We start from the raw sequence: 25,521 nt of genomic DNA, 5'->3' as shown, positions 1-25,521 counted from the left end.
AGCATTTTTGGATTTGGGTTTTTGTTTTTAAACAATGAATAAACTGAGGCCTGGAGAGGTTACAGGCCCCTCCCAAGCCCCACAGGGGCTGGAGCCAGGACTTTTTTTTTTTTTTTTTTTTTTTTTTTTGCGGTACGCGGGCCTCTCACTGCTGTGGCCTCTCCCGTTGCGGAGCACAGGCTCCGGACGCGCAGGCTCAGCGGCCATGGCTCACGGGCCCAGCCACTCCACGGCATGTGGGATCCTCCCGGACCGGGGCAGGAACCCGTGTCCCCTGCATCGGCAGGCGGACTCTCAACCACTGCGCCACCAGGGAAGCCCCATCTGTAATTCTTTTACTACAGGTTTTGAACTAAACATCCTCGAGATCTTTTGCAGCATCGCGCGTTCAATTCTCACGGAACACCTTGGTGCCGCCGTGGTCTTCCTTCCCTCCGGGGTGGTCCCTGTTCCCACAGCCCCAGGAGCTCTACCCAGAGCGCTCCTGGGGAACAGCAGATCTAATCAGGCTCGGGGTTTACTTGACTCCTCAGGTTCATGGGCTGGACGCTTTCAAGTGTAAAGGAGGGGGTGACGGTGTATCTGACGTCAGTGAGTGTTGCCGAAAGGAACAGCGGGTCCCCACGAAGCCCTCCCTCCTCTGACTTCCTTCTGGAGTGCTTTTCCCACCCTCCCGTCACCACGCCCTCGTCATCCACTGCCTCCTGTCATTGCGTCCCGGGACCTTTTCTCCTCCCAATGCAGCGATGCTTCCCACTGAGCCTAAAATATGGAAGAGAGACGTTTGAAAAGGCCTAAATCTTTCCTTTTACACTCTGTCACCAGCAGAGAAAACTTGTTGGTTAGAAAAGATGCATTACCTTGCCCCTCACGTGTCTGGTACCAAATAGGAGACTTTATTTTATTTTTATCTTATTTAGTTATTTTTGGCTGCATTGGGTCTTCGTTGCTGCACGTGGACTTTCTCTAGTTGCGGCGAGCGGGGGCTACTCTTCGTTGCGGTGCGCGGGCTTCTCATTGTGGTGGCTTCTCATTGCGGAGCACAGGCTCTAGGCGTGTGGGCTTCAGTAGTTGTGGCGTGTGGGCTCAGTAGTTGTGGCTCGCGGGCTCTAGAGCGCAGGCTCGGTAATTGTGGTGCACGGGCTTAGTTGCTCCGCGCATGTGCGATCTTCCTGGACCGGGGCTCGAATCTGTGTCTGCTACATTGGCAGGGGGATTGTTAACCACTGTGCCACCAGGGAAGTCCCAAATAGGAGACTTTAAAACAGGATTGTTGACAATGGGGGAAAGAAAATTGAAGTCGGCTTGTTTCCAGGGTACATGGAATTCGAATCGGTTATGAAAGAGACAGGAATGGGATGGTTGATTTCCTGATCTAAGATACTGTTATAGGTTTCGAGATATTTAGTTATCCTCAAGTGATAACTTAAGTTCATTTTTATAAAATCACGTATAAATGTAGGGTGAGGACAGCTTCCTTGCCACCCAGAACTGCTCACTTATTTGCTCCTTTGTCCACCAGTCACCCATTCATCCCTTGACCCATTCATGAAGCTTTTTAAACTGCCAGTTTCCCAGACTGCAGACTCTGGGGATGTCACAATGGTATTGGATAATTTGGAAAGAATGTAAGTAGCTGCTGTCATGTGACACCCAGATAAATAAATCAAGGCTATAAAAATATTGCAGTGGTTTTAACAGAGGCACAGGAAAGAGAGCTCAGAGCCCAGGGGAATTGATGAAGTTTTCCTGCAGGAGGTGATATTTCAACTGAATGCTGAAGGATAAAATTTCCAGATTGACAGGGGCAAAAAGGTATCGTAGCGGGAGCAGCCTTTCCCTCATTTCCAATTGCCTCAAGTGGTGTGTGGCAAAGGCGAGTTGTGTGGTGTGGCTGGTGAATAATTGCGTGTGAAGATGGAGCTGGAAAGGCACATTGGATGAGGTTTTGAATGACCCCGGGTTTGTTCTGGGGTGACAGCCAGCCACGATCTGATGTGTGTTTTAGTGGTAGGATGGAGAATGGGTTGGAGACAAGGAAGCGTTAGGAGACTGTTCCATGGGACGTGATGGACTAGATTCCTCCTGAGATTAACTGTAGCTGTGGTTGGGGAGGGAGAGGGAAACGTTGAGGGGCGCCCAGCATGGGACGACTGGGTACCTGGGACCTCCTCAGCTAGAACACAGAGGCCATCATGATTATGAAGATGCTATTCTGCACTCTACTCCAGTGGCCCTGAGTTTCCTTGATTCTAAAGACATTCTGGGCTGTTGATTTGTATATTTGTGCTGCCAACCGTGGCTTGAAATGCGTTGATGCTGGGAACACAGACATCATCCTTCATTGTCCTCCACAGAGAGTAAGCTGGGCCCTGCTTCCCCTTCTCCTTTCCCCCTCACAGATACCAAAATCCACGAAGGCTCAAATCCCTTACATACAATGGTGTATTATTAGCATATAACCTACTCACATTCTCCCATATACTTTAAGTCATCTCTAGATAGCTTTTATTTTTTGGCCATGCCATGCGGCAAGCGGGATCTTAGTTCCCCGACCAGGCATCAAAGCCACGCCCCCTGCAGTGAAAGCTCAGAGTCTTAACCACTGGACCACCAGGGAAGTCCCTTTCCCCCTCCTCCTGATTCCTCTCCCTCTCTGTACAAAGGAAGTCAAACAGCGTTAACAAAGTCTCATGTTCAAAAAGGTTTAGACCCAGCAAGGATCTCATTCAGATTTGACGGAGAAATTAAAACCTTTACAGACAAGCAAAAGCTAAGAGAATTCAGTACCACCAAACCAGCTTTACAGCAAATGCTAAAGGAACTTCTCTAGGCAGGATACACAAGAGAAGGAAAAAATCTGCAATAACAAATGCAAAGCAAATAAGAAAATGGTAATAGGAACATATATATCAATAATTACCTTAAATGTAAATGGATTAAATGCTCTAACCAAAAGACATAGACTGACGGAATGGATACAAAAACAAGACCCGTATATATGCTATCTACAAGTGACCAACTTCAGACCTAGGGACACATACAGACTGAAAGTGAGGGGATGGAAAAAGATATTCCATGCAAATGAAAATCAAAAGAAAGCTGGAATAGCATTCTCATATCAGACAAAATGACTTTAAAATAAAGACTATTACAAGAGACAAAGAAGGACACTACATAATGATCAAGGGATCAATCCAAGAAGAAGATATAACAATTGTAAATATTTATGAACCCAACATAGGAGCACCTCATTACATAAGGCAAATGCTAACAGCCATAAAAGGGGAAATCGACAGTAACACAATCATAGTAGGGGACTTTAACACCCCTGTTTCACCAATGGACAGATCATCCAAAATGAAAATAAATAAGGAAACACAAGCTTTAAATGATACATTAAACAAGATGGACTTAATTGATATTTATAGGACATTCCATCTAAAAACAGCAGAATACACTTTCTTCTCAAGTGCTCATGGAACATTCTCCAAGATAGATCATATTTTGGTTCACAAATCAAGCCTTGGTAAATTTAAGAAAATTGAAATCGTATCAAGTATCTTTTCCAACCACAACGCTATGAGACTAGATATCAATTACAGGAAAAAATCTGTAAAAAATGCAAACACATGGAGGCTAAACAATACACTACTAAATAACCAAGAGATCAGTGAAGATATCAAAGAGGAAATAAAAAAATACCTAGAAACAAATGACGATGAAAACACGATGACCCAAAACCTATGGGATGCAGTAAAAGCAGTTCTAAGAGGGAATTTTATAGCAATACAATCCTACCTCAAGAAACAAGAAAATTCTCAAACAACCTAACCTTAAAGCAATTAGAGAAAGAAGAACAAACAAAACCCAAAGTTATTATAAGGAAAGAAATCAAAGATCAGAGCAGAGATAAATGAAATAGAAACAAAGAAAACAATAGCAAACATCAATAAAACTAAAAGCTGGCTCTTTGAGAAGAAAAATAAAATTGAGAAACCTTTAGCCAGACTCATCAAGAAAAAGAGGGAGAGGACTTAAATCAATAAAATTAGAAATGAAAAAGGAGAAGTTACAATGGACACTGCAGAAATACAAAGCATTGTAAGAGACTACTACAAGCAACTCTATGCCAATAAAATGGACAACCTGGAAGAAATGGACAAACTCTTAGAAAGGTATAACCTTCCAAGACTGAACCAGGAAGAAATATAAATATATAAACAGACCAATCACAAGTAATGAAATTGAAACTGTGATTAAAAATCTTCCAACAAACAAAAGTCCAGGACCAGATGGCTTCATAGGCGAATTCTGTCAAACATTTAGAGAAGAGCTAACACCTATCCTTCTCAAACTCTTCCAAAATATAGCAGAGGGAGGAACACTCCCAAACTCATTCTACGAGGCCACCATCACCCTGATACCAAAACCAGACAAAGATACTACAAAAAAAGAAAATTACAGACCAATATCACTCATGAATATAGATGCAAAAATCCTCAACAAAATACTAGCAAACAGAATCCAACAGCACATTAAAAGGATCATACACCATGATCAAGTGGGATTTATCCCAGGGATGCAAGGATTCTTCAATATACACAAATCAATCAATGTGGTATACCATATTAACAAATTGAAGAATAAAAACCATATGATCATCTCAATAGATGCAGAAAAAGCTTTTGCAAAATTCGACACCCATTTATGATAAAAACTCTCCAGAAAGTGGGCATAGAGGGAACCTACCTCAACATAATAAAGGCCATATGCGACAAACCCACAGCAAACATCATTCTCAATGGTGAAAAACTGAAAGCATTTCCTCTAAGATCAGGAAACAAGACAAGGATGTCCACTCTCACCACTGTTATTCAACATAGTTCTGGAAGTCCTAGCCATGGCAATCAGAGAAGAAAAAGAAACAAAAGGAATACAAATTGGAAAAGAAGAAGTAAAACTGTCACTGTTTGCAGATGACATGATACTATACATAGAGAATCCTAAAGGTGCCACCAGAAAACTACTAGAACTAATCAATGAATCTGGTAAAGTTGCAGGATACAAAAATTAATGCACAGAAATCTCTTGCATTCCTATACACTAATGAAAAATCTGAAAGGGAAATTAAGGAAACACTCCCATTTACCATTGCAACAAAAAGAATAAAATACCTAGGAATAAACCTACCTAGGTAGACAAAAGACCTGTATGCAGAAAAGTAAGAGACACTGATGAAAGAAATTAAAGATGATACCGACAAATGGAGAGATATACCATGTTCTTGGATTGGAAGAATCAACATTGTGAAAATGACTATACTACCCAAAGCGATCTACAGGTTCAGTGCGATCCCTATCATATTAACAATGGCATTTTTTACAGAACTAGAACAAAAAAAATCTTAAAATTTGTATGGAGACATGAAAGATTCCTAATAGCCAAAGCAGTCTTAAGGGAAAAAAGTGGAGCTGGAGGAATGAGACTCCCTGACTTCAGACTATACTACAAAGCTACAGTAATCAAGACAGTATGGTACTGGCACAAAAACAAATATAGGTCAATGGAACAGGATAGAAAACCCAGAGATAAACCCATGCCCATATGGTCACCTTATCTTTGATAAAGGAGGCAAAGATATACAATGGAGAAAAGACAGTCTATTCAATAAGTGGTGCCGGGAAAACTGGACAGCTACATGTAAAAGAATGAAATTAGAACACTCCCTAACACCATACACAAAAATAAACTCAAAATGGATTAGAGACCTAAATGTAAGAGCAGACCCTATAAAACTCTTAGAGGAAAACATAGGAAGAACACTCTTTGACATAAATCACAGCAAGTTCTTTTTTGATCCACCTCCTAGAGGAATGGAAATAAAAACAAAAATAAACAAATGGGACTTAATTAAACTTAAAAGTTTTTTGCAAAGCAAAGGAAACTACAAATAAGATGAAAAGACAACCCTCAGAATGTGAGAAAATATTTGCAAACGAATCAAGGGACAAAGGATTAATCTCCAAAATATAGAAACAGCTCATGCAGCTCAATATTAAAAAAACAAACAACCCAGTCAAAAACTGGGCAGAAGACCTAAACAGACATTTCTCTAAAGAAGACATACAGATGGTCAAGAAGCATATGAAAAGCTGCTCAACATCACTAATCATTAGAGAAATGCAAATCAAAACTACAATGAGGTATCACCTCACACCAGTCAGAATGGCCACCATCAAAAAATCTACAAACAATAAATGCTGGAGAGGGTGTAGAGAAAAAGGAAACCTCTTGCACTGTTGGTGGGAATGCAAATTGATACAGCCACTATGTAGAACAGTATGGAGGTTCCTTACGTAAGTAAAAATAGAATTATCATATGACCCAGCAATCCCACTACTGGGCACATATGCTGAGAAAACCATAATTCAAAAAGACACATGCATCCCAATGTTCATTGCAGCACTATTTACAATAGCCAGGTCATGGAAGCAAGCTAAATGCCCATCGACAGATGAATGGATAAAGAAGATGTGGTACAAATATACAATGGAATATTACTCAGCCATAAAAAGGAACGGAATTGGGTCATTTGTAGACACGTGGATGGATCTAGAGACTGTCATACAGAGTGAAGTAAGCCAGAAAGAGAAAAACAAATACCGTATATTAACGCATATTTGTGGAACCTAGAAAAATGGTACAGATGAACCAGTTTGCAGGGCAGAAATAGAGACACAGATGTAGAGAACAAACGTATGGACCCCAAGGAGAGAAAGTGGCGGGTGGTGGTGTGATGAATTGGTAGACTGGATTGACACATATACATTAATATGTATAAAATGGATAACTAATAAGAACCTGCTGTATAAAAAGAGTAGAAGTTTGAAAAAAAAAGATGTGGCATGTATATACAATGGAATATTACTCAGCCATAAAAATAAATGAAATTGAGTTATTTGTAGTGAAGTGGATGGGCCTAGAGACTATCATACAGAATGAAGTCAGTCAGAAAGAGAAAAACATATACCGTATGCTAACACATATATATGGAATCTAAAAAAAAAAAAAAAGTTCTGAAGAACCTAGGGGCAGGACAGGAATAAAGATGAAGACGTAGAGAATGGAATTGAGGACACGGGGAGGGGGAAGGGTAAGCTGGGACGAAGTGAGAGAGTGGCATGGACATATATACACTACCAAATGTAAAACAGATAGCTAGTGGGAAGCATCCACATAGCACAGGGAGATCAGCTCGGTGCTTTGTGACCACCTAGAGGGGTGGGATAGAGAGGGTGGGAGGGAGACGCAATAGGGAGGAGATACGGGGATGTATGTATATGTATAGCTGATTAACTTTGTTATAAAGCAGCAACTAACACAACAGTGTAAAGCAATTATACTCCAATAAAGATGTTAAAAAAAAAGGTTTAGAAAAACAGTGGGCTTCTGACATTCAGCTCTAAAACATGGTTCTTGAATTTGGAATATTCAGTTGTCCTCAACCATTAAACAATTTCTAAAGAGAAAAGCAAGTTCATTTTTATAAAATCATGCTTTTTATTAATTGAAAGCAAAGTTTGAGTATACCTCTCTATACTTCATCATGTGTTTCAGATAAAATACATTTTAATGTGGAGTCATTATGTGCATTTATTTCATAATATGATGGTTTTAAACTGTCTCTTCACTTTTCATGAGTCCACACGTAAAACAACAACCTACAATTGTATCATTTCTCTACCTGGATGTCAAACTAGCACTGTGCTGCTGTTGATTCTGAGATGTAGGATGGTGGGGTTTTAGTTAAGCCCAGAAATGGAATTCCTGTGAATGGTTTATTACAAAGGCAGGGGAGGGGGGACTTCCAGAGCCCAGATTTTTCATAGTTACTTTTAAGGGTTTTTTTTATGCTCGGAGAACTGGGCAATCAGTAGTAAATTAAGTGTCCACATGCACGTTAATATTTGCTTTTTTTTTTTTTTTTTTTTTTTTGGCGGTACGCGGGCCTCTCTCTGTTGTGGCCTCTCCCGTTGCGGAGCACAGGCTCCGGACGCGCAGGCTCAGCGGCCATGGCTCACGGGCCCAGCCACTCCGTGGCATGTGGGATCCTCCCGGACCGGGGCACGAACCCCCGTCCCCTGCATTGGCAGGCGGACTCCCAACCACTGCGCCACCAGGGAAGCCCCCACTTCTTCTTTATCCATTCATTTGTGATGGACATAGGTTGCTTCCATGTCTTGGCTATTGTGAATAGCGCTGCTGTGAACATAGGGGTGCAGGTGTCTTTTCGAATTATAGTTGTCTGGTTACATACCCAGGAGTGGGATTGCTGGATCATATATGAGAAATCTATTTTTAGTTGTCTGAGGAACCTCCATACTGTTCTCCATAGTGGCTTCGCTAACTTACATTCCCACCAACAGTGTAGCAGGGTTCCCTTTTCTCCACACCCTCTTCAGCATTTTAAACTAGGAGGTTTTAACTTATGTTCATCCAAGGACTACATCAGTGGAAATCAGGAAGTGGGGATTTTATTATTTTCACACTAAAAGATAGCATTTCCTTCTATTATGAATGTAGGCATCAAACCAGAACAATTTTAGCAACACCTGTGATATAATCACCATGGAAATCCCAGATCTTTTTCACATCTTATGACAGTTTTTGCTGATATTCTTAAAATTTCTCGTACTCCTCAGTACAGTACTTCAAAGTGTGACAGCTTTTAGACCTATCTCCAGTCCTCTTAACTCATATTACCTATACTACTATATCAAGATTCTGTTAATATTTTGAAAATGGCGTTTCAAAATAATCAGCTTCATTTATAATACTATCTTGTCTTTTTTTCTGTAAATGTTTGATGTGTATATTTTTTTCATTGAGGTATAGTTGAGGTACAATAGTACATAAATTTCAGGTATATTAACAGTGACTCACGATTTTCAAAGGTTATATTCCACTTATACTTATTATATAATATTGGCTGTATTCCCTGTGCTGTGCAATATATCCTTGCAGCTTATTTATTATATATATGGTAGTTTATGTCTCTTAATCCCCGCCCCCTATCTTGCCCCTGCCCCCCACCGGTAACCAGTAGTTTGTTCTTTCTGTGAGTCTGTTTCTTTTTTGTTCTATTCACTAGTTTTGTTTTATTTTTGAGATTCCACATAGAACTGATATCATACAGTATCTGTCTTTCTCTGTCTGACTGACTTCACTTAGTATGACAATCTCTAGGTCCATCCATGTTGCTGCAAATGGCAGAATTTCATTCTTTTTTATGACTGAATAGTATTCCATTGTGTGTGTGTGTGTGTGTGTGTGTGTGTGTGTGTGTATCACATCTTCTTTATCCCTCCGTCTGTCGATGGAATACACTTTTTATCTTATGCATTTAAGATGAGATTTTGAGAAGCGGTCTGTGGGTTCCCCAGGCACAGTTGTCAGAGCCTCTCATAACTGCCGTCTCCTCTCCGCTCCCTCCAAACACTCGACAGCTAAGGGCTGGAAAACCTACAGAGCTCTGTTTTCCTTCTGTAATGGTACACGCCTTGGATGCAGGTGGCCGAGCAGAAAAGGCAGAAATTTTGAAATCAGACAGACGGGGGTATAAAAGGGGCCCCTCCCCTTTCTGGCTCTGTGAGCAAGTAATTTTATTTATTGTAGCCCTAGCGTCCTGATCAGTACGGTGTGGCCCCTACCTCGTAGGGTGGTTGTGAAGGTTAAATACGGTGACGCGCCTGGTGTGGTGCTAGCAGGCCACAGGTGTCCCAGTCACAGGTGTCGTTACGTAACCTTGTCCCGCGGTCTCTGCCACATGCATTGGCAAGATGCTTCTCCTTCCCCTCCAGCCCGGTGCCTGTGCTGCGTCCCCTGCGGAACCCAGGACTCTGAGAACCTGTGAAAACCTGGCTTTGCTCGTTGTACTCACCTGCATCTTCACGGCACCTCTGGCTCATCCAGAGGAAGGTCTCCTTGCTTTAGTTGATTTTATTTTTTAATCTTCACATGGTCAGAATATGCTTTTTGCCTGTAATATTTTCTTCTGAGTTACCTTGCTGTGCTGCTTCCCTGGAGCTACTGTAACAAATTACCACGGGGGCTAAGACAGCTGACCTGTGTCCTCGTTGCTGCGGAGGCCAGATGTCTGCAGTCATGGCTGGGCAGGCGGGGCCCCACCCCTGGAAGCCCAAGAGGTGGACCCCCTGCCTCTTCCAGCCTCGGGGTTCCCTGCGGGCTCCTCGGATCACGGGTGCGTGGCTCTCATCTCTGCCTCGGGCCGCACATCTTTCTTCTTCTTGTCTCTGTGTCCACATTTCCCTCCTCTTCCAGGGACGCCAGCCATTGGATTAGGGCTCATCTACTAGTATGACCTCATCTTAACTCCACTGCACCTGCAGACTCCGTACCTGCCACTATGGTCACATTCACAGGTATGGGGATGAGGACTCCCAGTAGATCTTCAGGGAACACAGTTCAGCCCCAGCTCTTTCTGTTGGTCCTGGAGACTCAACGTTAGACGGGGTTCTGAAGGGACATGTGTGGGATCAGTGCTTTTCCCTCAGGTTGATGAGTCACTTTCACTGTGGTTTCAAAATATGTTTTGAAGTGTCTAAGCAGAGGTAATGAGATCTATTTTGCCTTTTACTTTTGTAACGTAAAGGAAGGAATCTTGCATAGAAGAAAACAATGCAAACCGCCCCCCAACTAGGGAAAGTATTTTAAAACTGTGCTGGGAAGCAAGAATTAACGAGGCCACGGACAGGTCTGTTCACAGACGTTGGTGACTTGGGTGTGAATTGGTCCCGGGTGGGTCTGCGCTGGGCTGCTGGGCTGTGAGGAGAACCTGGGCCAGCAGAGCTCCGGCCCAGCCACTTACACCCAATGAGAGTGTGTTTAAAGCAGGAAAAAACTCTCGGAGGGCGTGGATGTGGTCACCTGCTGTCCCTTCACAGCATCTGGGGCCACTGCCTGTAGCAGAGTCTGGGGTAGGTCCTGGCTCGTTGGGTGTGGAGCGTCCTTTGCTGGGTGTTTGTATTTCCGGGAAGAGTCGCACTCAAGCTGTGTTCCCCGGGACGAACCAAGGGTGTATTTCAGAAGCACATAATGTTTGCTAAAAGAAGATTCAGTTTTAGAATTTGCAGGAAAGTTCACATTTGTTTTATTTGAATGTACCTGTCTTCTGGCAAAGCCTCACTGTTTGAATGTGAGCTTAAACCTGAGGGATTTTCCCCCATCCCTCTGTCCCTCCTTCCGTACTTTTGCTTTGAATAAAATGGACATTTCAGTTTTATATATTATGATTCTATTAGCTAATTCCTGCACCTCCTGGGGCATCTGGTACCACTCGGAAGGCATGCTTTCTCCTTTCAGGTCTCGGGTGGGGCTGTACGGTACTGAGGTGTCACACGAGAATCACGGTTGGTTCTCCTCGTGCTGCCCTGTGGGCACGAGGCTCTACGCAGTCAGTATCTGATTTCCTGACCTCTGCACGCCTTCCTTTACCTGCCCCCATCACTTCCTGGAGCCTGTTTGCTCTCAGAAGGATTTGTTACCTGAGCAACTGAGACAACTGCTGGTTTTCCTAAACCCATGTCTCCTTCTCTCTCTCTCTTTTTTTTTTTTTTTTTTTTGGCATCAATGAGGAAAGCAGGCTGGAGGTTGCATACGTGCAAAAAAAAAAAAAAAAACCTACAAAACCCCACCACCAACAACAAAAACAACAACTGCATGTAGATTTGTGACCAATTTATTGCCTGCAATTTTGTTGTACTGTTTTTCTAGCATGTTGTTTCCCAACCTTTTTATCACTGGGTGATGATATAAATGGGTTTATTCTCACTGTGTGCTTAAGTTGTCCGTGCCGTTTGATTTGGTAATTGAGTTAAACCATCCATAACAGCCTGTTTGTTATATGTATGTACTGCAAAAAACAATATTAACTTTTCCATGATTGCTCTCATATTTTCCCACGGTGTCAGAGGAAAATGTTTTAATACACCCTCTTATACATTCTTTTCTGGAGGTGTGTGAATTAAACCGACAGAAGACAGATTTTTATTCATGTGAGTAAGTGGGAGTTCACAGGAAACTGTGGTTCCAGGAAGTGGTTAGCCCTGGGAGCTGACAGCACATCTTAATAGGGGAAAGCGGGTGGAGAAAGGCTCTCACGGGAAAGCGAGTGACTTTTGGGAAAGACTAGGGGCCTGTAGGTGAGCAGCTGGGAGACAGGGTAGTTTTGTGCCTGTGTCTGTTTCGGTGAGGGCTTCTCCTCTCAGTGACGAGAGCCAACCTTCCCTGGCTGGAAGAAGGAGAATCGCGTCCCAAGGGAGGGGACTTATGACCACTGAGTTCTGCTTTCACGCAGAAGAAAACCCTGTTCTTAAGAGCCTTCCACTCACAATGGTGCTTATGCTACAGTGGTGTATCCTGGACTCTGTCCCTGGTGACTTGAATTAAAGTGGTCCGAGCTGTAAGAATCGAATCCGCAGGTAGCAAGGAGGCAGTGGTGTTCGCTAGAGCCCTCTGTCTCTCGAGCAGAGGTGACCTGGTATATGGGAAGTGTCGTGGCTTAGTGGGGACAGAGGTTACAAGGCCCATACCTGGTGTCTCTGTTGCCGCTAGCTGGCTGCGTGGCCCTGGGCAAGTCACCTCGCTTCCCCGGGTCTCAGCTTGGAAATATGGGACCTGCATTTCTGGTCTCAGTTGCCACTGACTGGCGAGAGCCCAGAGTCCCTGGGCCACTCCTCAGGGCAGGGCTGCAGGGGGACATCCGCCCCGCTGGGCGCTCGGCCAGGGTGGCCCGCTCTGCCTGCCCTGCAGTCACATGACTTGCCTGGTTAGCACAGCCCTCCCCGGGCTGGGCTCTGTTCTATTTTCACTTGGTTGTTACAGGATGTCTCGGGACGGAAGAGCGGAGGGTACGGGGCTCGCGGGACTGCGCCTGCACGCTCTCCTGCCCCCCTCCCTCCCACAGAGCCCGCAGCGGCCTCCCCTGAGCCCAGACTTGGAGGACCCGCTGGGGGAGAGCTCGTCTCCGGGTGGGCTGAGGCCTGGCGCAGTGTTTTAAGAGCAGCGATCCACCAGGGCCGATGCGGGTGGCCCTCTGACTCACCGTGGTCGCAGCTCATCCTCCCAGGTCCCAGGAGGGGACAGGGGCTGAAGCAGGCCTGCAGACCTGAAGCACCTTGCCTGGGCCTACAGCTCCAGCTGGGAGCCCAGCCGGATTTACACAGAAGTCTGCCCATTTCCACACCTCGTGGTCTTTCTCCTAGTGCGTTGCCTTTTGCCTCTGAAAACGTTACTTGAAAACTTAGGAAGTCTTGCCGACTTCAGGGCTGCAGACTCTCCAGCTGTGGGATTGTCTAGTCTGGAGTCTGAGATGCTGAAAGGGTTAGTGGTGACCAGTCCCAGCGCACACAGCCAGTTAGTCAGCTGATCTCGCCCTTGGAGCCGCTGGTACAGTGCTCGCCCCAGCAGACTAAGTCCCCAGGTGTGAGTACCGTGCTGAGCAGCCCAGGCTTGAACCTCTCGAAGCACCTTCTGTCTGTGAATGTAGCTGAGAGAAGGGGCCTCAGGTTGCCAAGTGCAGCCTTAGGGCCGTTTCTCCTACAGGCCTGCGTTACCCTGCCTGTTGTTGTGTATATTGGGGGAGACACCGCTGTAGTTAAAAGGCATTTTTATTAACTCACCGTGGTGCTGATTTTCTCAGTATCTTGTATCATGGCTCATCATGGGTCACCAAACATCACTAATGAAATTAGGGTTTTAATTCAGCCTCCAATTAAAGACACGTTTGCTTCTTCTCATCCACGTCTCGGTCACATCTTTCTGGTACGCAAACAATTTGGGGGGCTGGAGAGGGGTCGGGGACGTCTGGCTCGTACCTTTTCTTTACCCTCCTGGAAGTCACCCTCACCTAACTTTTTCCGCATTTGAAAAGGTTGTGACCGAGGGGTCCTGGAGGCGGACCTCCGCAACAGAGGAAGAGAGGCGGGAGGCTCAGAGGGTCCCCAGGAGGAGATGCGGACCCGGGAGGAGGTCAAGGCCCCGACCACTCTCTGACTACGGCCAGCCGGTCAGCCTAAGTCTGTCCATCCCTGAAGACGCGATCGCCGTAGACCCCCAGAAAGAGGACACAGAGGACGGTGACCACCAGCCCAGCGGGGCCCCCATCGACCCTGCAGACCAGACCGCTGCTGGGGGCTGCCCCCGGGGGGCGCCGAGAAGACGCCCCATCTCCGTGATCGGTGGGGTCGGCTTCTATGGGAGCAGCCAGGCGGAGGAGGGGGAGGCCATTCTGCCCCAAGTAAGCCCGGGCGCGCTGCCACCAAAGCCACTCAGCCCTCCAGCCGCCTGGCCTCTGTCCTCTGGCTGCAAACTTACCAGGAAACTTAACGCTTTCCTTTCTTCTCTCTGCCTCGAGGATGACGTCATCTGCTCACAGCCTTTCTTCCTGACTTTGAAAACATGCATGAATTAGAACTAACCCACTGACATTTGGATGTCTCTTACTAATCCTCTTTCTGGGATCTTGAATAATACGGGAAACTGGTTTGCTGTTTGTTCTGACTCGTCTGGGGAAAGTAGCCTTGCATATTTAGTGAGCTTCCTGAAAGAAGAAATCTGGAAAGAGAAAGTGTCGCTTATCCTTAAGATGTAAAGATACGAAAAAGATAAACGAATTTTTTTCTAGAGATGAGAAAATATTTTTTTCTACCATTTTCTTACTCTTTGCACGTCAGTTGCAGCTTCGTAACTGTTTTGACAGTAGGTTAAAATCTTACTGTTATTTATTCCCTTAGTATACTTTAGTAATTCAACAAGTGTTTATCAATTACCCAGAGAGCCCTTTGAAGCTACAAAACATTTAAATAAAGGCCCTGTTCTGAAGGAGTTTCTATTATTTGGTGAGACTCATGCCCCAGCCATGGTCCAGGGTTCACAGAACCATACATGACTAGTGCCAGTTTCATTTTGTTTTAAACTTGCCAGTTGATATCACAGCCCATAAATTCTCTTAAAAGGGCAATTCTACATTGGTATTGGATTTTATGTTTACATTCTCCCTATAAGCCCAGCACAATGCTTATTTATAGCAAATACCCAAAAACCTCTTGCTTAATTGAACTAAACTGAACTGAATTTTTAAGGTAAAAAACAAATTATGTTGAAGAATACCTCAAACTTTTTGTTGTGTTAAGATGCTCTGCATGCTAGGAAATAATTCTGGAAGGCGGCTCTGCTCACCAGTGTGTCACCAGTGCCACACAAGAAATAATTCTGAACGAAAGCAAACTGTAATCTATTTTAACTTGAAACACAGCCTAGGGGAGATCTAAAGCATTACAGACATTTTTTCATTTCAGAGCGTCCAAAAGAAAACGGAGTAAGATAATTTTGTGCATTCTAAGCTCATTTGGGGAACTGGGTAGAAAAATGCTGAGAAAACCTACGGAAAGCAGGGACCAACTTGGCCTTGAGTGTAGCTGTAGGGACAATTCATATGGAAGGTCACAAGGACATACGGATGATTCTAAATTTGTGGAAAACCAACTCTCCTCGTAGACAAGGCTCCACCGCCCTGTTAGTTTAGATGAATGAGAACTGTGCTCCACAAATGCTGGTCCCTGCCTGCGGGTGGGTGTAGGGCGGAGGCCGGGGGTGGGGGTGGCTGGCGTTGCCTCTGCTTCCCTGGGGCTTGCTGGGCCGGGGGTGGGGCACCACTTCCTCCCCCAGCTTCCCCTGCTCCATGCTGGCCTTTCCTGAGTGTCCCCCGGGGGTGTGTCCTGGCAGGTGGCCAAAAAGTGATGCCCTGAGGGGTCGGCACTGGGGTTTCCGGTTAGAGGAAGGTCGTCCTTGAGCTTGCGCAGCTCGGGCCCCGGGCTGTGATCAGAGGCTTGAGGTGAGGATGCTGAGATCCCGGGGCCCCTACTTCCTGCCCCTTCTCACCGCCTCTCCTTTCCTTTGCAGCCAGCTGCCCGGCCGCCCGTGCCCGCGCACCAGGTGCCGCCCTACCGCGCGGTGTCGGCCCGGCTGCGGCCGTGCGCCTTCTCCCAGAGCACCCCCATCGGGCTGGACCGCGTGGGACGCCGGCGGCTCATGAGAGCATCCAACAGTGAGTGTCGCGGGCCTCCCTGGTCCGCTCCCGGAGATGGGGGTGGAGGCCTCCACAGGGCAGCTTCCATTCAACGGAGGCGCCCGGGCCATTGCGCCCCGTCCGCCTGCCCTGGGCCAGGGGTGGGGAGGACCCACCGGGTGTCAGGAGCTGCCCCTGCAGGGGCCGGCTTATCGCCCCCTGTCCAGGGAGGGTGCCCTGTGGGCTCTGAGCCATCACGGTGACCCTGACCTTGAGAAGGTCTGGGGACCGAGTTCCTACCATGGAGGAATGAACTCCTGACCGTGAATGGGCTCCCGGGGAGGATTTGTCTTAACCTGACTTTCAAAGCTCTTTCTGGGTGTTTGAGGTTCACCAGTACTGTTTGAGCAGCACGGAGGAGTTTTTTTTATCTGATAGAGTTGTTCGTATGCTACCTTAGTCCTTACCCGGTAAATACCTGCTGACCCGAATTCATGGAATGATTCAGGTTCCTGAGAGAGCACGTTGACGTCCGAGCCAGCGCGCTGGCTGGACAGTGGCCTGGCCAGGCGCACGGGGCAGGAATAGGACGGGCGCTTGCCGTGGGGCAGAGGCCGCCCCGCGTGCTCCGCTGCTTAGTTCCTCTGATCGCGTGAACCTCTGGCGGTTGCTGTCATCCTCCTTTTACAGACCAAGTGTAAGTAAGGGAGCCCCCAACGATGTGGCAGAGAAGGGCCTTGAATCTGCAGTCAGGTAGAATTTTCACTGCAGGCCCATGTTTTTAACCACTGAACTGTGCGACTCTAAAGAGACACAGCAGCCTGCCGACGACCAGACCTTCGGTTGCCGGGTTCACCGTCTTACCTTTGAAAAGCAGCATCGCGCGGCGCGCGTGAGTGATGGACGGGGCGCTCGGACGCCTGGGTTCTGGGCAGTGCTGCCGCCCACCGGCCAGTGGGCACGACCTCCATGTGACGGTGGTGACTGGAGCCGAGCCGCGAGAAGGGGCGGGATTTAAAGAGTGTTCTTTCCAGAGACTTGAAGGAGGTCGAGGGCATCACTCGGCGTCTTTACATTTCAGGGAGAGGGAGTGGAGGGGGGACCACAGAGGGTGGAGAAGAGAAAGGGAACAGGTGGAGTGAGGCCCCAGTCATCCTCCCCCTGAAGAGGATGGAGGATGGAGAAGGTGACGAGAGGATGGAGATGGTGACGGGAAGGTCGCTGATGGATTGTGACCCGGAAATGGTGGCAGAGGGTGTCCTGGGAGGGCCGCGCCTGGCGCTGGGCGGTCAGGGAGGCATGAACGGTGAGGGTGAGGGAATGTCTGTCCTCCACATGGTGCCGCCTGGCTTCTGCCTCAGCAGGAATCCGGGCTGGACTCTGTCAGACAGGGTGAAAAGGAAAGAGGAGCTGGGGGGCGGCTGGAGGCCGAGGGAGTTTTCGAGCATCTCCTGCTTTTGTGGTCCTCTCGGCCGAGCAGGTGGGGCCCCTGGGATTGCACTCCCCGCCCCCCCAACCCCGTCCCGGGGCCCCTGCCCTCCGGCTCCCCCACCCCCTCCTCAGGCCAGGCTTCCGCCCACGCTGGTCAGAGTTCCTGTTCGGTCCTTACTGCTGTTTCCCTGTGAGCTTTCCCCGGCATCACTGGAATGGAGTCCCAGCCCCTTAAGCGAGTTTGCAGGCTCTCTGCCGCCTGCCCGCCACGGTCTGCTGCTCTCGCATGTCTGCTGCTCTCGCATCTCCTCCGGCGCTCCCTCACCGCCCAGCTCTCTGCTCGCTCTGCCCAGATTCCCCTTCCTTCCCTTCACATACGGCAACGTTCATTCCATTCCAAATTCAAAACTCACTGCCCTGGGGACCTGTCATCTTTCTGCACAGCAGTTGCTTCTCTCCAGCCCAGTCATCAGCGTCTGGTGATGCATTTCGAGAAAGTTGTCCAAGAGGAGAGAAAAGGCTGCAAGCACACGATGCCTTCAAAACGTTACTGGTGATGGAAAAAAAGTTGAAACAATGGAAATGTCCACTTTCAGTGGGATAGTCTAGGGTCATATGGGCGACCACTTCAAAACAGTTTACAGCATCGTTAGGGAAAGCCCGTAACAACGTGGAAAATGACCGATGTAATATTAAAGTGAGAAAAAGGGAAATAGTGTTGTATTAGTTTGCTAGGGCTGCCGTCACAAAGTACCACAGACCAGGTGTCTTAAACAGCAGGAATGAATTGTCTCAGTTCTAGAGGCTGGAAGCAGGGTGAGTTCCTCCCGAGGCCTGAGGGGGACCCTCTGCCGGCCTCTCTCCTGGCTCCTGGCGGCCTTGGGTCCCCTGTACCTCGGCATCTGGATGCATCTCCCTCACCTCTGCCTCCGTCTTCACGCGGCGTCCTGTTGAATCAGGGCCCACCTTGATGATCGCATCTCAGCTTGATCATCTACTGAGACCTGTTTCCAGATAAGACCACAGTCACTGGTACTGGGGGTTAGAATTTTAGCATCCTTTGGCGTGGGGGGGGACACAATTCAACCCATAACATACCATGATTGCAGCCGTATACGGCGTGTACACATGTGGTCAAAGGTTTACCAAGAATATGCAAAAGTGAAAATAGTGTAGTTAGGCGGGTAGGAATATAGATGGGTTTTCTTCTAACCCTGTACTCATACAAACAGCTTATTTCTGCACCTTCTGTGTTTTGTTTTGAGTTGAGTGTTCTTTTGTTGAGAAGCAACAAAAACTGAGTCTACCTAGTTGGAGCAAAAGAGAACGTCTTGGAAGGGTGTCAGGTGTTCCCAGAATTGATGGGGTGTCTGGGAACCTGTCTAGGAAGTGGACGGGAGCCTGTCTAGGAAGTGGACGGCAGTCGGGGTTGCTCCTGGGAGTCGGGGAGCCACATGCAAGGAGCCGAGGAAGGCCAGTCTGTCCGTCTTTGCCTCTGAAGTCGCTCAAGAGGCCAAGTCCCAGGATGGGGTTCAACTCCCCAGCTCAGGTGACGTGTCCACCACCTGGGGGCACTGGGACAGAGTGGAGGATGGGGTCCTCCAGGGATGGACCCCTTGTCTTCGGTACAAGGAGGCAGGTGCGTGGATTCCCTGACCACGATGGAGGGGAGGTCGTTCCCCCAAAGGAAATCCAAGTGGTGTTGGAAGTAGAAACAGATTCTGGACAGATGCCCCATTTGTTCATTCATTCATTCAGTGTCTTTTGAGGACCTGCCATGTGCCAGGTGACAGCCATGAGCACAGCAAAGCCCTTTACCTCACACACCTTCTAGTGCGGGGATGATAAATTAACAAGGAACTGTTACATGGCAGGTGGCACACCGTAAAGAAAGATAAAGCAGGTAGAGGGTATTCGTTGTTTTTTGGTTTTTTTTAAATTTTATTTATTTATTTATTTATTTTTGGCTGTGTTGGGTCTTCGTTTCTGTGCGCGGGCTTTCTCTAGTTGTGGCAAGCGGGGGCCACTCTTCATCGCGGTGCGCAGGCCTCTCATTGTCGCGGCCTCTCTTGTTGCGGAGCACAGGCTCCAGACGCGCAGGCTCAGTAGTTGTGGCTCACGGGCCTAGTTGCTCCGCGGCATGTGGGATCCTCCCAGACCAGGGCTCGAACCCGTGTACCCTGCATTGGCAGGCGGATTCTCAACCACTGCGCCACCAGGGAAGCCCGAGGGTATTCATTTTTAAAAGAACATCGTTTTAACAATGACGCACCTATTCCACGTCTAATTAAAACCCTCTCACTCCTTCGTGGAGGGAAACAACCCAGAGGCTCACCAGTAACTGCAAACGTCTCCCAAGTCCAGGGCCTCTGAGTACCTGCATCTGTGCTCCAGCCCCACTGCAAAGCCTCGTCAGTGTTTATGCCCAGAAGTAAGTCCAGGCAACACACCCTTCCATAGTGGAAAGAGGTGGAGGAAAGGAAATAGAAAATACATAAATATTGTGTGTACGTACACACGTGATGCCAGGAAAGGATGCTGCTCTTCTCTGCCTCTGGTTGTGAGGCACACGTGCTACTTCTGACTCTGCCCAACTTGACCCCATCGTTTGCTCCGGAGCCTCTGCCCCGAGCCCTGCCTGTGCTGGTCTTTGCCAGCTGAGGTGCTCCAGGCCTTCACTCCAGGCTCTCAGCTGGTACTGGCTCTACTTGTTTAGAGTCACCATGGTCTCCTCTATTCCCCTCTCTTAGTCAAAAATCAGTCAATCTACAAAAAAAAAAAAAAAGTGTGAGCATCAGCTCTGAGCCAGACACCACTTCCACCATGTGGAGAACAGCAGAGATTAAAGCATCCCAAAGCGTTTACATTCCAGCATTTAAGCAGATTCAGGAAGTGGGTAAGTAGGATTAGCTCAGCCACTGATGATCATTCTGGAGAAGGTGAAGCTGGACAAGGTGGAGGGCGACCTCGTGTCCCTAAGAGGTGACGTTGGAGCCGAGACCTGGAAGATCTGAGGGAGGAGAGATCCCAGCAGAAGGGGCACCAGATGCCCGACGCAGGCAGGAGCTTGGTGTGCCTGAGGTTCAGCGAGAAGGCGGGGGTGCCTGGAGCTCGGGAATCTGGTGGGAGCGGACGGCGCAGCCTGGAGGTTAGAGAGAAGCTGGATAGAAGGGGCGTCGCAGGTCTCGAGAAGCGGTCGGGGTTATTCCGAGTGAAACGGGAAGCCGTTGCCAGCTGGGCTTCAGAGAGGAAGGCTGTCTGGGGAGAGAGGGCAGAGGAAGGAGGCTAATTGGAAGGTTATTGCGTTGGTCCAGTTGGGAAACGATGGTGGCGGCGACCACAGAAGACACCCATGTGTTCCCTGGGCGCTCATTTTCCAGAGCACGAGGAAGCTTGAAAGCCGGTCCTTCGCTCTGAGTCAGCGGGGCCAGGGCTGGGGCTCTGGCGGAAGTACTTCTCTCTTGGGGGAAGAAATTCAGTTTGGACAGAGCTGAGTTACCAGATGGAAATAAAATACTTCGTCAATGTATTATGAAGTGATCCCAAACCCCTGTGTTGCCCTCTTCGTTTCTGGGCTATGGTGAACATCACCCTCTCTCTGGGGAGATTCCAGCAGGGCTCTGATAGGTAAGGCAGGCAAATCCGAGTCTAGAATAAGTGTCTCTTCCAGTAAGGACAAACCATCCACCCCTCTGTTATGGAAAGGGTCCATTGTAATCAACTCCCCACAAGTAGTCGTCTGGGTCCTTCAAGGAACCATATCATTAACTCTGTTGAGGGGACACCCTGTGGTTTAGCCCAGGCTTGGCATCTGTGCCTGCCACCAGAGCCATTTTATTTTTTTAACCCACTGATTCAGCATCAAGACGACCAGGAACCAAGATGGACATTTGCCCCGTGGGACATAATGTCACACGGTTGTCAGACAGCCTCGTTTGCTGTGGGATTCCTGTGGGACAGATGATTTCCCGTGCTTTGAGTGTATTCTGACGTATCCAATCACACCCCTTCCCCAGACCCGTCCATGAACCCATTTTGTTCTCTCCAAGCTCCCCCAGTGGCTCCTCAGAAAAGCCATTTGCTCTGACCGTGAATCCACACAGGCTCACCCCTCACTGAGGCCAGAGTATCGCTTAGATTTTACTGCTGGGGGGACTTCCGTTTCCGGGGGCACCAGGGAAGTGACAGGAGGGCTCGAAGGAAGAGTTGCAGTAATGGGACCCCGGACCCCAAGGTCACCTGGCTTCTGCTCCACGAGGAGGCCCTGAGTCTGGAACCGACTTAGATCTGGGAGTTGAGTGAGGTCCCTCGATTCCCTGTGGTGGTGGCTCAGGTGCGCCCTCTGCTCACCGGAGTTGGCCATTTCCCGCTACACGAGTCAAGCAGTACCTTCATGGAGCCCCTCATCAGTTTTGTCCCCCAGGGACCCTGTATCAGTGAAGCGCAGCCGGAGATCAGGTGGGTCACACCGTCCCAGTGACCGAGCAGGCCCTGCTGCCTAGGGCAGAAGCCACGCCCACTTTCCCAGGTGGACATCCCACCTCCATGGGGTCCTGGACTCCTTGAAATAGAAGCCTCTCCCACTGGCTCCCTGGGCCCAGGGAGATTAGCAGCAGGTTGATTATAATGTAGCTGCCACGTCCATGATCTGGTTTGGGAGGTAAGCCCAGGGGAGGGTGAGGACCTGACACACCGGCTCCAGCGTTTCTGTCCCCAGACTTGCACCCCTTCTTCTTCATCTTCGGAGAGCTGGCCTCTCAGCTGCCTTATGAGTGGGCAGCCCTGGGTGCCCGTCCCACCAACGTGCTGGAGTGGCCGCCCCGCCTCAGGAGCCCGTGTGTTGAATGCACGATCCCTGGTGCGTGCCGCCCAGGGGGACAGATTTGGTCTGATCTAAATTATGTTTAGTAAATGCCGTGTGTGGGAACCTTGTTTGGATTCTGATACCGACCAGCCGGCTGCGAAAAGGTCATTTCGAGACAAGGGGGGACATTTTCACATGGAATCAGTATTCAGAAAAGGAATTATTGTTAATTTTGTTCATAGGGATAACGATAGTGTAGTTATTTTTAAGTCCTTGTTCATTTGGGTACATACTAATATTTGTTGCACGAAATGATACATGGGAGATTTGCTTTAAAATATCCCCAATATTGTTGGGAACTAGTTGGGGAAAATTGTAAAATATGGATCCTTCTGGGTTCATCATATAATTTCTCTCCTTTCATGTTCGTTTGCAATTGCATAGAATAAAAGGTTTCAAAAATAATGAAAAGGGTGTTTCCTCCGCCCTGGTCAAGTGTTGTCAAAACCTCCAAATCCCAGAAGTGCCCACAACTAGCATTTTCTCAAAATGTAGAAATGTGACCATGAGCAGTTCAACTTTTCTTAAGAAATGAAGACCTATTCCTTTTAGGTGAACGTGAGGTCCTCCTCAGAACTTTGCAGCACGGTGCTGGGCTATTTTCCAGAACCAGCTACATCTCTCTGGCTTTGTTTAGAGCTCTTGTCTCACCTCCTCCCTGGCCCGTATGTCGCTGACGAGAGCTTATTACATGGAGCAATCCTTGGTCACGCTTACCCACTGCACGGGTGTGGTGTTGGAATAATAGAATTCCACCATGAATCACAGTGGTACTCAGGAGTGCTTGTCTCAAGTTCACGGCTGGGAGGGTGCCAGCCTGTAAAAACCCTGTGGCTCTGTTGGCGATAGTGTTTGTGCCCCTTGGGTCTTGTGCCCCTTGTGCTCTTCCTTGGGTCTGAGCAAGCGTGCCTGTGCGGTGCTGACTTTCTCCTAGGGAACTACCTTTGCTGCCTTTTATGATGTTTTCTCTTACACCCAAGGCAGCTTATTCCATCGCAGCCTGATTTTCCCATACTTATTTCCGTTCCTGCCATCTTTCCTCTCGTAACTAGTCTACCTGTTCTGATCAGAAGTCAGATTTGATCGCCCTTCAAAATTCTTATTTTCATGTCTACTCATGCTTCTCTTTCTACCCATCCCATGCATCGAGTTCAGATTAGTTTTCTTCTGTGATGTAAACAAAGTGATTGTCTTAACTGTCTCCCAGAAAGAACAACATCCAGTTTCCTTAGCTGGATGGAATCTTTTTTATTTTATTTATTTATTTTTTTGCGGTACGCGGGCCTCTCACTGTTGTGGCCTCTCCCGTTGCGGAGCACAGGCTCCGGACGCGCAGGCTCAGCGGCCATGGCTCACGGGCCCAGCCGCTCGGGGGCATGTGGGATCTTCCAGGACTGGGGCACGAACCCGTGTCCCCTGCATCGGCAGGAGGACTCTCAACCACTGCGCCACCAGGGAAGCCCTGGATGGAATCTTAATGGGTCACAAGCAAAGGAATACAGCATGCCACTGAACCGGTAGATTTGCGTATGCCATTTAAAAAATATATTTGTTACATTTTCAATAAGGCTTTTACTCAACCAAAAAGTATTATTTTGTAATAATGCCGAACCACAGAGGAAAGAAAATGACAGGATTAGGTCCAATGAAAACTTATTATAAAAAATAGAGAAAATGACTTTCTGGGGAGACACAAACGTGAGTTGACTTGATGGACTCTTTATGGCTTTTTAAAGTATTTCGTCCCACATGCTGTGTGGAGTGGCCAAAAAAATAAAATTAAAAAATAAATAAATAAAAGGGACTTCCTTGGCGGTCCGGTGGTTAAGACTCCGCGCTTCCAATGCAGGGGGCGTGGGTTCAATCCCTGGTCGGGAAACTAGGGTCCCACATGCCGTGTGGCACGGCCAAAAAATAAAATTAAAAAAAAAAATTCAAAATTACTCAAATGATTGCTTGATTTGATTTTTTTCCCACATCTTTATTTCTTATGAATATAGTCACTTTGCACGCTAGGAAAGAGGATCATGTTAAACCAGTGTAGCCCTCCAGTGACCTGGGCCAGAATTGCTGGATCTGCAGCAGAATCATGTCATCATTGAAGCTGTCACCCATGGCGCTGTAAAACTCTAGCTCATAACCACCTGTGTACATTATATTTTCGTTAGGAAACAACCAAAAAATCCAGTCCTTAAGGGCATGATGCATATGAATAATATCTTGTTCTATAAAAGAATAACCCAAGTTACACAAGTGGCCACCGATGTGTGAACCGGCCAGTGTTGCTGGGGGGAGGAGGTATTTTGAAAACCTACTCTGAGATTTAAAAATTCCTAGTTCTGCTGTCAGTGAGAAAGCAAGAAAACAGTGCTACAGACCGCACTGCCATTGATCAGGGTCTACCACGAGAATATAGATTTAGAGGTAAGGGTGGGGAATTGGATAACTTAGAAATTTCCAGACTAATGAACTTAATGACGAGAAATCCAGCATGCTGCCTTTTTCCTTTCGCCGAGGACACACTGAGGCCCGTTTTAGAGACGCGTCCAGGTCTGAAAAGGGATGGCAGGTGTCCCCCCCCCCCCAGCGGGTTCCTGCTTCCTCCGTCCGTGTCCGCGGAAAGGCCGGGTGGGAGCTCCCGCGGGGGGCCGGGCCGGGCCGGTCCCACTTAGCCCTCATGAGCCCGGCGACCTCTCTCGGGTGGACCCGTGAACTCCCGAGCCCCGCACGGGCGCTGCCTTCCGCCGGGGCCCCGGGGGGAGCGGCCGCACGTCCGCGGCGCTGGAGGGCCTGGGGTCCTGCGCGCGGGGCTGCACACGGGGTCCTGCATGCGGGGGTGGGGGTGGGGGCGGAGCTGCCCGCGCGTCTCCCGCAACTGCCGCCCGCTGCCCCCGCGCAGCCCGAATGCCAGCCTGGCTTTCCTCTGGTGAAGGTTCCCACACAGCTTTCAGGCTGGTTTGTCTACGGGAAAAAGGCGTGTGTCAAGAGACGGTCCACTGTCTTTAAGGCCCAGTAGTTTCAAAGGGCAACTGAGGTTATCACTCGGGATATCCTTCCCCGCCCACAACTTCCAGTCGCTCTGTTTGGTTTTGTGCAGAGATGTATTTTCTCAGCCATGGAGAGATCTCCTTATGTA

The 25,521-nt window shown here is 48.1% G+C and overlaps 1 protein-coding gene across 4 annotated transcripts in view; it reads left to right on the top strand.

The window, feature by feature from the left end:
* Positions 1 to 25,521, top strand: part of SPATA13 (spermatogenesis associated 13) — a 120,553-nt gene that overhangs the window by 56,389 nt on the left and 38,643 nt on the right. For 3 of the 4 annotated variants that reach the window (XM_060129488.1, XM_060129487.1, XM_060129486.1), the window contains 2 exons: positions 13,955 to 14,320; positions 15,985 to 16,129. In XM_060129488.1, the coding sequence (XP_059985471.1) occupies positions 13,955 to 14,320; positions 15,985 to 16,129 (511 nt within the window). Of the gene's footprint in view, positions 1 to 13,954; positions 14,321 to 15,899; positions 15,917 to 15,984; positions 16,130 to 25,521 lie in introns of those variants that run through there. The other variant, XM_060129490.1, reaches the window with a different exon arrangement.

The sequence above is a fragment of the Lagenorhynchus albirostris genome, chromosome 18 (assembly GCF_949774975.1).
Source record: "Lagenorhynchus albirostris chromosome 18, mLagAlb1.1, whole genome shotgun sequence".
Lineage (NCBI taxonomy): Eukaryota > Metazoa > Chordata > Mammalia > Artiodactyla > Delphinidae > Lagenorhynchus > Lagenorhynchus albirostris.
Note: the sequence above shows the minus strand (reverse complement) of the source record. Positions and strands in the feature narration are given on the sequence as shown.